This window comes from Panthera leo, chromosome A2 (assembly GCF_018350215.1).
Source record: "Panthera leo isolate Ple1 chromosome A2, P.leo_Ple1_pat1.1, whole genome shotgun sequence".
Classification (NCBI taxonomy): Eukaryota; Metazoa; Chordata; class Mammalia; order Carnivora; family Felidae; genus Panthera; species Panthera leo.
Window position 1 is genome coordinate 13,476,839 of NC_056680.1, and position 16,183 is coordinate 13,493,021.

At 49.6% G+C, this 16,183-nt stretch overlaps 1 protein-coding gene across 3 annotated transcripts in view; it reads left to right on the forward strand.

The window, feature by feature from the left end:
* Positions 1–16,183, forward strand: part of PGPEP1 (pyroglutamyl-peptidase I) — a 30,004-nt gene that overhangs the window by 4,009 nt on the left and 9,812 nt on the right. The window contains exons 1-2 of one of the 3 annotated variants that reach the window (XM_042928916.1): positions 215–670; positions 12,824–12,940. Coding sequence is in view for 1 of the 3 variants with exons in the window: in XM_042928915.1 (XP_042784849.1) it covers positions 12,824–12,940 (117 nt within the window). In the remaining 2 variants the exon portion in view is untranslated. Of the gene's footprint in view, positions 1–214; positions 671–12,823; positions 12,984–16,183 lie in introns of those variants that run through there. The other 2 variants (XM_042928915.1, XM_042928917.1) reach the window with 2 other exon arrangements.

A 16,183-nucleotide genomic window follows, 5' to 3' on the forward strand; every position in this document is an offset into this window, starting at 1 on the left:
GGGCTGAGCAGCAGTTAACTTCCGGTCCCTACTGACTTTTCAGAAGCCCAAGCTGTCATCTGTAGAAAGAACCCCTCCTCTCCCAGGGACCAGCTAACTTCTCTTGTCTCTCTCTCTCTCTCTCTCTCTGTCTCTCTCACCTTCTCTTTATCTGTCTCTGTGTCTCTCAGACTCCCTCTGGTCTCTCCTTCTTTCCCCTTATGGCTCCATCTTTCTCTCTGTACATCTGTCTCTGTCTCTGTCTTTCACTCTCTTCTCGCCCCTGTTCCCCCCACCTCCTCTGTCCGTCTGTCTCATCTGACCTTCCTTCTTCATGCCTTGGGTGAACGGGTGCTCTAGTGGAGAGTGAACTGTTTCCCACAAGCCACAATGGGGAGGTGGGAGTGCTGGGGACGGAGGGCACCCCCTTTTCATCTTTCCCCAGGGTGGCGCTGCCCCTCAGCACCTCTCACAGAAGGGGCTTAATCTTTGGAGTCTCCTGTCTCCCCCTGGGTCTAGGGTGGCGGGTGTGGGACACTGGCTGCAGATCTCTCTTCCTAGGAGGCTCAGGTGGGTGTCAAGGGCCGGGACCCCCTTGGCTTGGGGCCGTCTGGAGTGTTCCCTGCCCAAGCGCCACGAGGAGGAGCTGGGTCACAGGTCCTGGTGACATCACGGGACAATTACTGCCACAGTGAGTCTAGACAGACCTGCTAAGGATATTAACCAGGGAACAAAGGGGGTCTTTGTCGTGGGGTCAAGGGAATCGGTCAGATGCGGCCTCGCGGCGGGGTCTTGTCAGGTGGACTGGGGTCTAGACAATGCGCCGTCTGGGGCGCGGGAGCCCTGTTCGTTTCACGGGTGTGTGCTCAGCAGCCACGCTCACCGCGGTGTCGTGGGACTTGGGGTATGCTTGCCGCTCCCCTCCTCCCCCAGGAGGACTGTCCAGCCCTGCTGGGACAGAAAGCCTCCCGAGGCAAAGAATTCAGCTAGATTACAGGCCACCCGCTTCTGATCACTTCGGATGAGCCTTATATAGCCGCTCCTTCCCCCGCCACTGCCTTGTTTAAAATTGGGGAATAACTTGCATAAAGCGACACTACAGATCTTTAGCGCCCCTAACACTTCAGTGAAGAGTATTTATACCCTTGTCAGGGATATTTCGGTCAACATAGTGACCCATTTCCAGCAACCTGGAATGTTCCCTCCTGCCCCGCATCGCTTCCCCAGCACCCTCCGCCCTGCCCCCCGAGGCAGCTGCCGTCCTGACCTCAGTCACCTTGCATGAGTTTTTGGCCAGCCTCAGACTGTGACTGAACAAGATGGCCCAGCCTCTGTGTCCCCCGCGGGCCGGCTGCTTTTGCTTAGCCTGAGTTGGTGGCAGGAGGGCGACCGGCTCTTCTCCCGACTCACCCCCTCCTCCCACTGACCTTGGCATTGAGGGGCTTCAGGGTTTGCTCCCAAAGAATGAAACGGCAGGGGCACTGTGGAGGGGTGGGTGGAGGTGGTGGTATATTTTCGGTGGCAGCTTTCTTAGTTTAGATTTTTTTTGCCCCCCAGATGAGGGGGCGGGGGCTAGGTGATGACCCAGAACACAGGAGGAGCAAAGATCAGGACAAGAAGGCTACTCCCAGGGCACCTGGCTGTCTTGGTCAGTGGGGCATGTGACTCTTGATCTCAGGGTTGTGAGTTCGAGCCCCACGTGGGGCATGGAGCCTCCTTAAAAAAGCAAAAATTGAAAAAAAAGGCAGTGAGTCATTCCATGGCTCCTTGGTGAGGCCAACTCGTTCCCCACCACCGAGAACCGATGTGGGCATGTGGCCATCCCACTAATGCTCAAGAAACATCACCCAGTGGAGACAGCCCTTGAGTTGATCTAGGCAAGTGACACTGCTCAGAACAGAGTGCCCGTCCTGCCGGGCAGAGAGGATCCGTAGGGAGGGCCTGCTGTTCCGAGCCAGGCATCCAGCCTTGGCACATCACATGTCATGGTGGCCACCAGGAGGGTTATGGTGCCCCAGAGAAGGTTTCTCGGGTTGGTCACCAATAGAGTTAGCATCCTTTGTCCCCCCGCCCACAGAGGTGGTTTCCCCAAGTACACGTGTCTGGGCTTGTGGGTGGCCTGGCCTGTGGACAGCTCCCCAACTGGAACCAAACAAGTAAAGGTGATTTTTTGGGGGGAGGGGGCAAGTGAGCGAGGGCAGAGAGAGAATCCCAGGAGGGGCAGACAGAGAGAGAGAGAGAGAGAACAAGTAGGGGAGGGGCAGAGAGAGGGAGAGGGGATCACAGACAGACTCACACCGTCAGCGCAGAGCCCGACGTGGGGCTCGAACTCAGAAACCATGAGATCACGACCTGAGCCGAAGTTGGACGCTTAATGGATTGAGCCACCCAGGCGCGCCCCTGCCCTGAGTCATTTAGACGTCAATTGCAGACATGACACCCCCTTGACCCCTAACTAATTCACCGTGCATTTCCTAAAACACAACCTCAGCACAATGATTAAAGTCAGACTCCTTTAACATAGATGCAATGCTACAACTTACAGCCCTTATTCAGAGTTTGCCAGCCTCCTCATTCATATCCTTCACAGCAGAAGAAAATTCCCCATCATACATTGCGTTCAGTTGTTCTACCTCTTTAATCCCCTGTAATCTGGAAAGTTCCTCGGTCTTTCTTTGTGTCTCACGTCAGGACACTTGCTGAGAACCGCTCAGTTCTTTGGAGAGCGTCCTTCGGTGGGGTTTGTTTGACGTTTCCTCTTGATTACACGGAGGCTGCAGGTTTTGGCAGGAGGTCCTCAGAAGCGATGTTGTGTCCTTCTTGGTGCATTGTATTGGGAGTCACCAGAGTTTGAAGTGTCTTGTGACTGGTGTTGTTGACCTTGATCGTTTGCTAAAGATGAGATCTGGTGGACTTCTCTCCTATGACATTATGATCTTGCCCTTTGTAATTAAAAAGTACCCTGTCGTGAGATACTTTGTAGTGTATAAATACTTGTTTAGACTTCCTTTTAGCATCCCCTGGTGAGTGTTGCCTGAATCAGTTTTTATTTTTTTTTATTTTTTTTTAAATGTTTTTATTTATTTTTGAAGGAGAGAGAGACCGAGCGTGAGCAGGGGAGGAGCAGAGAGAGAGAAGGAGACATAGGATCTGAAGCAGGCTCCAGGCTCCGAGCCATCAGCCCAGAGCCGGACTCAGGGCTCGAACTCACGAACTGGGAGATCATGACCTGAGCCGAAGTCGGACGCTTAGCCGACTGAGCCACCCGGGCACCCCTCCTTTGACACTTTTTTTGGCCTCCTGCTTTTAGGAGTTTATTTGTATCCACGTGGACTTAACTGCCCTCAAGATATGACCATGGCTCACTCTCAGTCTTTATTTTGATGTTCAAATTGTCGATGTTCAGATTGTCTCAGATTTGGCTCGTGGCATTCCCTTCAGGCTGGCTCCTGTGTCCTTTTTGTGTGTCCCCATCATTCTCTGAGCACGTCGCTTTTTGTTGTTTTTTGTTTGGTTGGTTTTTTGGTTCCAGAGTCAATTTTTGCAAATGAGCTATTTCAGAATAATTTTAGAACCTAACTGACGAATTCAGAAAGATTGCACAGATAATACAAAGGGTTCCTGCACATGCCTCGCTTGATTTCCCCTAGTGTGAACATCTTAAATAACTACTACATTTCTCGAAATGAAGAAACCAACCCTGGTCCACCACTGTTAGTAAACTCTGGACTTTATTCCGGTTTCATGAGTTTTCCCACTAATGTCCTTTTTCTGTACCAGGATCCCATCCAGGATCCTTCATTGTATTTCACCGGGCATCTCTTTCTATTTTCTTTTCTGATTTCTACCTGAGTGTTGGATGTCAAGTGCTTCGTTGTCCTTTTTTTTTTTTTTTTTTTTAAAAATCAAGATTGGGCGCCTGGGTGGCTCAGTCGGTTAAGCGTCTGACTTCCTTCGGCCCAGGTCATGATCTCACGGTTCGTGAGTTCGAGCCCCGCATCGGGCTCTGTGCTGACAGCTTGGAGCCTGCTTCAGATTCTGTGTCTCCCTCTCTCTCTCTCTCTGCACCTCGCCAGCTCATGCTCACACTCTGTCTCTGTCAAAAATAAATAAACTTAAAAAAAAATAAAAAATAATAAAAAAAAACAAGATATAATCTTACTGAAATACAATTACGTGCCCTAAAGTTCATCCTGGTACAACCATCACCACTATCTAATTCCAGAACTTTTTCATCACCCCAGAAAGAAACCCCATGCCATTAACCATCACTCTCCCATTCTTCCTTTTTCCTAGTGCCTGATAACTACTAATTTACTCTCCGTCTCTATGGATTTATCTGTTCTGGACATTTTATGTGGGGTCATACATCATGTGGCCTTTTATGTCTGGCTTCTTTCACTCACCATCCCGTTTAACTTATTTTGTATTTTTTAAAGCATTTTTAAAAATTTTTATTTATTTATTTTGAAAGAGAGAGAGTGGGGGAGGAGCAGAGAGAGAGGGAGAGAGAGAGAATCCCAAGCAGGCTCCACACTGTCAGCAAGGAGCCTGACACGGGGCTTGAACCCACAAACCGTGAGATCATGACCTGAGCTGAAATCAAGAGCCAAACGCCCAGCTGGCTGAGCCACCCAGGTGCCCCTCAGTGTCGCGTCTTCACAGTCCTTCCCTATTGTAGTGTGTCCGCACTTCATTCCTTTTTATGGCTGAATAATATTCCATTGTGTGGGCATACTGTGTTTGACTAGCCATTCAATAGTTGATAGCTATTTGGGTTTTTTCCACCTTCTGGTTGTCGTGAATCATGCTGCTATGGACATTCACATACAAGTTTTTGTGAGGACGTAGGTTTTCGTTTCGTTTCTAGTGCTCAGAAAATCAAGGGAGAACATCAAAGGAAGAGACAGAGCCCGATGCGGGGCACGAACTCCCGAACTGTGAGATCATGACCTGAGACAGAGGCAGATGCTTAACCGACTGAACCACCCAGGCACCCCTCCTTCCTTTTTAAGGCTGAATATTATTTTATATTGTATGGCTAGCCCAAATTTTGTTGATTTGTTAATTTTGTTAATTTCGTTTCTCCTAGGTATACATAGACCTGGGAGGGGGACTGATGGGTCATGTGGGAACTCCAGGTTCGCCCATGTACTTTCCCTGCTCCGGCCTTGGAATCAGCCATTTCAACAAAAAGCCTTCATTTCTGTCCTCAATAATAACATTTAAAAACCAGGAGCTGGGGGCTGGGTGTGCTCAGTACTGCTGGGGTGTCGTTACTTGTGAGCTGTCAGTGGGCAGGGGGGGAAGCAACGATGCATCGGCTCACACACCCACCCTTACGTGCACCCATTTCTTTTTATTTAAAAAATATTTTTTTAATGTTTATATATGTTTAAGAGAGAGAAAGAGAGCAAGCACGCACGGGTGGCGGAAGGGCAGAGACAGAGGGAGACCCAGAATCCGAAGCGGGCTCCAGGCTCTGAGCTGTCAGCACAGAGCCTGAGGCAGGGCTCGAACTCACGGACCGTGAGATCATGAGCTGAGCTGAAGTCAGACACTTAACCGACCGAGTCACCCAGGCACGTGTAGATTAAAAAAAAAAAAATTTTTTTTAATGTTTATTTATTTTTGAGAGAGACAGAGACAGAATGCAAGTGGGTTAGGGACAGAGAGAGAGGGAGACACAGAATCCGAAGCAGGCTCCAAGCCATCAGCACAGAGCCCGATGCGGGGCTCGAACCCACAGAGCTGTGAGATCGTGACCTGAGCCGAAGTCAGACACTCAACCGACTGAGCCACCCAGGCGCCCCAGGCACCCGTAGATTTTAGATTCCCCATCGCGATGGGGAGAAAAGGCAGAGAGAGGAATTCCAGAAAGTTCTGCAGGGTTTTAAATTGGAATCGGGATAGTTCCCAGCTTTCAACAAGTGAAGAAGTATGGGTGGCAAGGAGCCAAAGGCTGAATCTCCAAGGGGGAGAGTCCGGGGCATGGGGAGCAGAGCGCTCAGATTCCTGACTCAGGGACAGGAGCGGAAGAGCAGCTATGTTACCTCCTGTTACCAGTGCCACCCCCACCCCCACCCCCAGCCTGATGTGGAAGTGATCGCAGAAGCCTTTAGTGCCTGCGCCCTGGGGGCGGGGTGGGGGGGGGAAACTAGCCAAAGGGAAGACAGTTAATACAGACCATGGCTTCCTGCCTTGCTTTTTCTTTGTCCTTTTAAACCGGTGAGAAAATCAAGGAAGAAATCAAGGAGAAAATCAAGGGAGAACATCAAAGGAAGAGACAGAGCCCGATCTGGGGCACGAACTCCCGAACTGTGAGATCATGACCTGAGACAGAAGCAGAGGCTTAACCGACTGAGCCACCCAGGCACCCCTCCTTCCTTTTTAAGGCTGAATATTATTTTATATCGTATGGCTAGCCCAAATTTTGTTAATCCATTCATTAGTTGATGGACATATCGGTTATTTCCGCCTTTGGCTATGGTGTATAATGCTGTTATGAACATAGGTGTATAAATGTACATTCAGGACCCCGCTTTCAATATTTTGTATAGAGACCTAGAAGGGGAGTTGCTGAATCGTATGGTAATCCTGTGTTTAACTTTTTGAGGAACCACAAACTGTTTCCCACAGCAGCTGCACCATTTCACTTTCGTTTTTTTTTTGTTTTTGTTTTTTTCAAAGACTTTATTTTTAAGTAATCTCTCCACTCAAGGTGGGGCTTGAACTCACAACCTCGAGGTCAAGAGTCACGCGCGCCACTGACTGAGCCAGCCAGGCAACCCTGCACCATTTTACATTCTTACCGGCAGCGCACAAGGGCTCCAACTTCTCCACGTCCTCCTCAACCCTTGTTATTTCTTGTCGTTTTGATATTAGCCATTCTGACAGGTGTGAGGGGATCCCTTGTTGGGATTTTGATTTGCATTGCCCTGACGACTGATAATGTTGCACATCTTTTCATGTACTCATTGGCAATTCGTATAGCTTCTTTGGAGAAATGTCTATACATATCCTTTGCCTATTTTAAATTAAAAAAAAAACATTTTAGAGAGGGCGCGCAAGCTGGGGAGAGGGGCAGAGGGAGAGAGAGAATCTTAAGCAGTCTCCGCGCTCAGCGCAGAGCCCGACGTGGGGCTTGAGCCCACGCCCCTGGGATCATATGACCTGAGCCCAAATCAAGAGTCAGATGCTCAACCGGCTGAGGCAGGTGCCCCCGGCCTTTGCCTATTTTAAAACTGGGTTGTTAATTCTGTTGTTCTTCTTGTTATTGAGTTGTAGGCATTCTTTATATCTTCAAGGTTTTGATTCCTTGTCAGATACGTGATTGCAAATGTTTCCCCTTATTCCATGGGCTGTCGTTTCACTCTTGATTGTGTTCTTTGGTGCACAAAAGTTTTCCATTCTTATCAAATCGAATTTCTCGGTTTTTGTTTTATTGTCTGTGATTTCGGTGTTGTTGAATTTGTTTTTCAGAGGAAAAAAAGAGCTCAGTGGGTCTCTTCGTAGGGACTAGGGGAAGATTCATTTATAAATTCTCAAATTTTTCCCCTGCCTCTAGGATGTGCTGAGTCAGAGATCAGAAAAGCAGGTTTTGATTTCGGTCATCAAACTTGATCTGTATGGATTTTTAAAAAATTGCTCTTTGGGGCGCCTGGGTGGCTCAGCCGGTTGAGCGTCCCACTTCGGCTCAGGTCATGATCTCGCGGTCCATGAGTTCGAGCCCCGCGTCGGGCTCTGTGCTGACAGCTTGGAGCCTGGAGCCTGCTTCGGATTCTGTGTCTCCCTCTCTCTCTGCCCCTTCCCTGCTCATGCTCTGTCTCTGTCTCAAAAATAAATAAATAAACTTATTTTTTATTTTTATTTTTTAACATTTATTTATTAACGTTTATTTATAAGTTGCTGGAAACAGTTTGATCCTTTCCAGCCTTGCCGTTAAGTTTTTTGTTTTTTTGTTTTGTTTTGTTTTGTTTTGTTTTTTTAGGCAGGACCAGAATAGTCTTTATGCTGGGGCTAATTTTTCTCTACTTCCTTATGAAGTTTTTCCACTCTGGCTGATTCACACCCTCTGCTCCTTTCGAGGCTCAGTCCCTGGTCTTGGCACACCTATATGCCCATTAAGTTCTCAAACTCTCAAAAGATGTCTGCATTGATCAGTCTCTCCCTTTCCCCTCCCCTTCTTTCTGGGACTATCTTCTTTCTGGGACTCTGCTCTGCAAACTGTAGCCTTCTTACCTTTTCTAGAACCCCAGCTTTGATGCCTCAATGTCTGAAAAGTGTTATTTTACACATTTTGTCTATTTGTTTCCAGTTGTTCCAGATTGGGGGGAGCGGCCGGGAATCTGATTCTGGAGGCTCCGTTTTAGCCAGGAAGAAATGGTGCTCTTTTTTTTTTTTTTTTTAAAGGAAGCACATACATGTTTTAAAATGCAATTTAAGTTAACATCTTTTGAGCAGTTTTTAGACTCTGCCTTATGTGTGTGTTGTTGTATTTTTCCTCCCTATGACATGGGTGCTCTTGTTAATCCCATTTACAGATGAGAAAACTGAGGCACAGAGAGGGTGAATGACTTACCGAAGGTCTCTCAGCCAGTAAGTGGTAGGAAGAAGGAGCAAATGTGGCCAGAGCCTCCGGCTCTGGAGGCTGTGCCCCTGACTCCTACCCTCCACCATCCATGCCTTCAAGAGCCACTTTTTTTCTCTTTTTGTTTATGTAGATGAAACTTACATAACATAAAATTAACCATTTTTTTTTTTTAATTTTTTAATTTATTTTTGGGACAGAGAGAGACAGAGCATGAACGGGGGAGGGACAGAGAAAGAGGGAGACACAGAATCGGAAACAGGCTCCAGGCTCTGAGCCATCAGCCCAGAGCCCGACGCGGGGCTCGAACTCACGGACCGTGAGATCGTGACCTGGCTGAAGTCGGACGCTCAACCGACTGCGCCACCCAGGCGCCCCTAAAATTAACCATTTTAAAATGAACAGTTCAGTGGCGTTTACTATGTTCACAGTGTTGTACACTCCCCACCTGTCTCTGGTTCCAGAACATTCCCATCCCCCTAAAGGCAATCCTGTCCCCATCAGCAGCCACTCCCCATCCGCCCTTCTCCAGCCCCTGACTGCCACTAATTTACTTTCTGTGCCTATGGATTTGGCTCTTCTGGACATTTCATAGACAGAAATCATATACCGTGTGATCTTTTGTGTGTGGCTTCTTTCAGTCCTCATGCGCTTTCGTGGCCATCCACACTGAAGCGCGGGTCAGGGCTCTGTTCCTTTTCGTGGCTGAATAATATTCCACTGTATGGCTAGACCACATTTTGTTTCTTCATCCTTTTATCCACTGACGGGTGCTCGGGCCCGTCTCTACCTCTCCTCTTGAGGCGGTACTTTCAGTTGCTTATTTTCAAAGTTTTACTTATGTAAGTCATCTCTGCACCCAACATGGGACTTGAACTCATGACCCCAAGATCAAGGGTTGCATGTTCTTCCAACTGAGCCAGTCAGGTGTCCCAGGAGCTACTTTTTTTTTTTTTTTAAGTGTATGTATTTATTTATTTTGAGAGAGAGAGCTCGCAAGCAGGGGAGGGGCAGAGAGAGAGGGAGAGAGAATCCCAAGCAGGCTCTGCACGGTCAGCGCAGAGCCCGACGTGGAGCCTGATCCCACGAACTGTGAGGTCATGACCTGAGCCGAAATCAAGGGTTGGATGCTTAACCAACTGAGCCCCCCAGGCGCCCCCCCCCCCCCCAGGAGCTGCTTTTCAATGTAGGAAAGGATGGAAAGAAAAGAGAGGGTCCCAGCTAGCAGCTAGTCCAAACCTCTATTTGTAGTTGAGGAAAGTGAGGCGCTTAGGTCTATATTTGTTTCGGTCTGTGCTGGAGCTGCTCAGTTGCTCAGCCAGTATTCGCAAGCACCTAGCTTGTGCGTGCCCTGTGCTATAGAAAGGACACCATTCTGCGGGGCTGAGGGAGTGTGTAAAGGGGTGCTTGTAAAACTGTCAAGTGCTTGTCAGGAGGCTGAGACATGAAGGCTACGGAGAGAGTTGACTGATGGGAAAGTAAGGGGAAGAATGTTCCATGTAGTGAGAACAGCCAGTGCAAAGGCCCTGAGGCAGGAGTGAGTCTGGTATGTGGGAGGCCACATGGCTGGAGTGAAGTTAGCCAAATGGGGGTGGGGAGGGTTGGGGGTGAAGGGAGAAGGGAGAGAAGGGCAAGGAAATTGGCAGCGTCCGGCTTATGGGCCTCATGGATGATGGCGGGAGTTAGGATTTTTATTCTGGGTGTGGCGGGAAACACAGCAGAGTGAGCAGGGGAAGGGTGTGACGTGATTTTAGATTTCGCCTTGGGAGGCAAGCCGTTGGGGCGGCGTAGGGTGGGAGACCATGGGGTTTGAGTCTCCAAACTGCCCAACAAAACCTGGCGGATCCCATAAATCCCACCCATGGGACTCTCTGACATCCACCGGGGTAGCCTTTTCAACCCCCCGAGTGAGATCTAGGAATAATATGAGAGAGCCCTACCGATAGTGATCGTTGGGAGCGTTCATTTTACTATGAAAAATGCTCAAGCCAAAGGATCGTCTGTCTGTGTTTGTGTGGCCATTCAAAACAATCCCCCCGGGTGTGTGGCACGTAGCAGGAGGGTGTTTATGAAATTGTGGGAATGGAAACAGAGCTCACGACGTAAAGCCTTCTGGGGGTGGGGGCGGGGGGGGGGGGTTGACGGCGTGACAATTCGCTGGCGAGCTCCATGTCTGCTTCGTCTCCAAATCCCCACACCCTTTAGAGAATGTCTCCCTGATCCCATTTCACAGTCGGGGAAGTTGAGGCTTAGGTGAAAAGGGAACGTGAGAGTAAAAATGCTAATGACCGAGAGAAAAAAATTATAATAAGAGAAATGAAATATGCTGCCAAGTTTCTCTTAAGGATATGTGAAATGTTTTGAAATGGGTTTCACCCAAAATGTCACCCCCTCACCTCGCAACCACCTGCCCCAGCAGCGGCCTGCGCTCCACCTGTGCACCGGTGTTGAGCGAGCAGATCTGCCCTCTGTCTGGCCCTGGGACTTCTTCGGGGGGTGGGGGGTGGGGAGGTTCTTTCTGATCACTGGGCTTGGTGACAGGGATGGGGTCTCAGTCCCCTGTGCTGGAGTTTAAGACTCCCCCCACATGGGGGGGGGGCGCCTGGGTGGCTCAGTCAGTTGAGTGTCCAACTTTGGCTCAGGTCATGATCTCACCATTTGGGAGTTTGAGTCCCGCGTTGGGCAGTGAGTGATCAGCGGCCCGGATCCTCTCTGCCCTTCCCCGACTTGCGCACGCGCATGCGCTCTCTCTCTCTCTCGCTCTCTCTCTGTCTCAAAATTAAAAAAAAAAAAAAGAAATAAAAAAAAGAAGACCCAACGATTTGGGGCACCCAAGTGGCTCAGTCAGTTAAGCGTCGGACTCTTGATTTCAGCTCAGGTCCTGATCTCACGGTTTGTGAGTTTGAGCCCCGTGTCCTGCTCCACGCTATCCAAAGCCTGCTTTGGATTCTCTCTCTCTCTCTCTCTCTCTCTCTCTCTCTCTCTCTCTCTCTCAAAATGAATAAAATAAACTTAAATGAGATTTCCCATACACGTACACCATGCCCCCCACCCCCTTGGTGTCGTTGTCTCCAGGTGACCTTGACGCATTCTCTTGGGGGGGGGGGGCAGTTGGGAATTCTCTGTCGGTGAGAAGGGACCTGCCTTCTCCAGCAACTGCGGTCAAATGAGCGTGGAGTTGGGACGGCGTGGATAGCAAGGTCAAGGCAACCAGATAAAGTAGCCCTGAAGCCGCGTCAGGGGATGCAAGAACTCGCCCGCAATGAATTAATTCGGCGAAGCCAAGTGCATGCAAAAAAGGCTTTGTCTGTCTGGGACCCCACATCCACCAGTGGCAGCGTTTTCCAACCACTGCACGCGATCTGAGAATGATAGGAAACGATCCTGCAGTGGTCATTATTCATTATTCAGAGTATCAGTTAAAAAAAAATTTTTTTTTTTTATGTTTCTTTGTTCTTTGAGAGAGAAAGAGAGAGAGCACGAGCAGCGGAGGGGCGGAGAGGGGGAGACAGAATCCGAAGCAGGCTCCAGGCTCTGCGCTGTCAGCCCAGAGCCCCATGCGGGGCTCGAACCCACCAACGTGAGATCGTGACCTGAGTCGAAATCAAGAGTTGGACGCTTAACCGACTAGGCCCCCCCGGGCGCCCCTCATGATGTTTTTAAGCCACCTCATGCTCAAGATTGTTAGAGGGTCCCTGAGGAGTTCGGTCCACCTGTGAACGTGAACTGAGATCCTGCTATGTGTGGCCTGGGTCAAGTCTATAAATAATTCTCATCAGGTATAATGAAGGGGAAAGTATAATAACAAATAACAAAGACAATAGCCGACATTATCTGAGCACATACGATGTGCCGAGCATTTCTGGGAACTATTAACGTGTATGCGTTCGTTTAATTCTTACAGCTACCTTGTGAAAAAACTACTTTTTTACCCCCATTTTATGGATGAGGAAACAGGCTCAGAGAGTTGCCCAAGATCACACAGGGTTCAAACCCGGGCGCCCAGCTTCAAAGGCCCGCAGCGTTATGCTGCTGCCCATGGAGATGCAGAGAGAGTTCGAGAAGAGGGAGCGGGGAGGGGAGCGAGGGAGGAGCTCTGGGGCTGGGCCAGCGCGCGCACCTTCCCTTCCACTCTGCACACTGAGTCTGGAGCCCCACCTGCTTTCTGAGGACGGGTCAGTTTATCCCCTGGGAACGCATTAACCCTGCAGCCCTCACCTAATGCCGCAACACTCCCTCTCGTCTCCCTTCCAGGAGCTGGAGAAGCTAGGGCTTGGCGACAGCGTGGACCTACATGTGTATGAGATTCCAGTCGAGTACAAGACGGTCCAGAGGCTCATCCCTGCCCTGTGGGAGAAGCACAGCCCACAGGTGAGTGGGGCGAAGGCAGGTGCTTCCTCATCAGGACCTGCAGGTGGGCACCCCGCACGTGGATGATTTGTGTGGCTTTGTTCCTGCTTCGATCACCTGGCCGATGCCATGGCCTTGTCCCCCAAAGGGCCACACTTTCCCGGGTTACCCGTGGATGCGAGGGAGGAGTGCAAACGTCTGCGACCCCACAGAGCCTGGCTCCGTCCCTCTGGAGTTCTGTGTCACTCACAACCCATTTAGTTATAGGTGACCGTCAAAGCACACCTTAACTCAGCTTAAGCACAAACACTGGTAAGCTTCAGGTATAGCTTGATCCAGGCACTCGCCCAGTGTTATCAGCCATCCCTCTTGGCCCTTCAGCTTTGCTTTGTGCCTCGCTTTTGCTTTGGCAAAGATAGGTGGCTGCTGGCCGACACCCTGCCGACTCAGCCCCTCAGCGGAAAAAAAACATCTTTCCTTTTGATAATTGCCCAGAGTCCATGGCTGATTCTCACTGGCCACCGGGGTCCCCTGCCAGTCCCTGAGCCAATCACTATGGCTGGGGGTTGGAGGAAGGAGTGCTCTGATTCGTGACGCCTGGTCACATGCCTCCTCTGGTGGCCAGTGGGTGGTCTCACCTGTCTCTGAACCTCTTGAAAGGGGGTCCCACAAGGGGACAATGAGTATGGGAGGGAGCTGTGATGTGGTGTAATGGGGGCCAGACAAGAAGGAGCCACACTCTCCCACCACAGACACATGTGACTCCAAGGGGTCAGGAGTGGAAGTTGCCTGGGAAGTTACCTCGGTGGTGTCTCTGATAAGTGAGATAACTGGTCGCCCGTGGGCGCCCCACCCAGCTTCCCACACTAGCCTGCCAGTTGCAGATTTTCCAGGGCCGTCGAGTGGAAACTTCCTTCCTAATGAGCCCTCCTGTCGGGTCTCAAGTGGAATTTGTCCCTTGTGAGAGGGGGACCTGGAGGCTTAGTGAGACGTGACCAAAGGTTCTGTCGATGGACATTTTCTTCTGCTTTTTCTTTAAAAAAATTTTTTAAATGTTTATCTTTGAGAGAGAGAGAGAGACAGAGCGTGAGCAGGGAAGGGGCAGACAGAGAGGGAGACACAGTATCCGAAGCGGGCTCCAGGCTCCGAGCCGTCAGCACAGAGCCCGACGCGGGGCTCGAACTCGCGGACCGCGAGATCGTGACCTGAGCCGAAGTCGGACGCTTCACCGACTGAGCCCCCCAGGCACCCCTCTTCTGCTTTTTCTGTGCAGTCCTGCCTTTTTCTAGTTAAACGAATAAAAATACCCTAAAGCATGAACACGTTTTGAAAAATTTTTCCGACCGTAGAGAATCACCCCTGCCTAGTTAACTGGCACCATGATTATTGCCATTTTTGCCATTTTATCACTCACACACGTATCTGCACACACGCGTGTGCATGTATGTTAGTATGCACACGCATGTGCTGTTTCAACAACCTGCGTGGATTGGGTGCCCGCGGCCGCTTGAAGAATTGGCCGCAAACTTCGAACCACAGAAATGTAGTCTCGCATTTCTGGAGGCACAGAAATCCAAAGTCAAGGCCTCAGCAGCTATACTCTCTCTCGGGGAGGGTCATTTGGGGTCTCTTCCAGCTTCCCCCTCTGTGGTCACGTGGGCGTCTCCTCCTCTCTGTCTCTGGCTTTTCTTCCTGTGTCTCTTTTACGGACATTTGTCATTGGGTTTGCGGCCCAGATAATCCAGGAAGATCTCGTCAAGAGATCCTTTACTCACTTGCATCGATAAAGACCCTTTTTCCAAATGAGGTCACAGTCGCGATTTCCAGGCAATTAGGACAGGGCTTTTTTTTTTTTTCTTTTCTTTTTTTTTTTTTGCATGCGGGGGTATCACCTTGGAGCTCATTATACAACAGCTGCTGCTTTGTTTTCACATTCACCAATATTCAATTTATGGAACTCCAGATAGGACAGTGCCAGATGTGGGGCGTTCGGTAGTGAATCAACTAACCTTGTGACTCCAAAGAGTTAGATTCTCCATAATTGGCCCATTAGACATCATCACTCCCTTCTGCTGGACACTTTACATCTTCTACTAGCCACACTTAAAAGGTATAAGAACAGGGGCGCCTGGGTGGCTCAGTCAGTTGAGCGACCGACTTCGGCTCAGGTCACGATCTCGCGGTCCGTGAGTTCGAGCCCCGCATCGGGCTCTGGGCTGATGGCTTGGAGCCTGGAGCCTGCTTCCGATTCTGTGTCTCCCTCTCTCTCTCTGCCCCTCCCCTGCTCGTGCTCTGTCTCTCTGTGTCTCAAAAATAAAGAAAAACATTTTAAAAAATTTAAAACAAGATATAAAAACAAATAGGTGAAATTAACTTTAATCATTTCTTCAACGTAACCCCATGTGTCTAAAATATTATCCTCTCAACCTGTAATCAACTTCTAGAAAGTTATAATTTTTTTAATTAAACTTTTTGTTTATTTATTCATTTTTGAAAGACAGAACATGAGGGGGGGAGGGGCAGAGAGAGAGAGGGAGACACAGAATCCGAAGCGGGCTCTAGGCTCCCAGCTGTCAGCACAGAGCCCGACGCGGGGCTCGAACTCACAAGCTGTGAGATCATGACCTGTGCAGAAGTCAGACGTTTAACGGACTGAGCCACCCAGGAGCCCCAGCTAAAAGTTATTAATGAGGCATTTTACATTCTTGTTTGTCCCCAGTCTCTGAAATCTGGTGTGTGTTCTGCACCGATTAAACATCTCAAATTTGTAGGAGCCACATTTTGTGCTCACTAGCCATGTGTGGCCCCTGGCTGCCGTATGGGACAGCTGTGCATCAGCCTATATTTTATTTTTATTTTATTTTATTATTTTACTTTTTGAGGGGGGGCACAAGTGAGAGGGCAGAGAGAAGGAGACGGGAGGGGGTTGGAGAGAGACCGAGAAGTGAGACTCACCCGAAGCAAGTCTTCTGTTTTACCTGAAGCAGGGCTCGAGCTCACCATCATCAGCCCATATTTTAAGTGGGCTCAGGTCATGATCTCGCGGTTCGTGGGTTCGAGCCCCGCGTCGGGCTCTGTGCTGACAGCTCGGAGCCCGGAGCCTGCTTCAGATCCTATGTCTCTCCCTCTCCCTCTCTCTCTGCCCCTCCCCTGCTCATGCCCTTTCTCTCTCTCTTTCAGGAATAAACATTTTAAAAGTTTAAAAAATAAAAAAAAAGAAATGTTTATATATTTTCTTACAGTGCCCTCTCTGGGTGTAAGCAT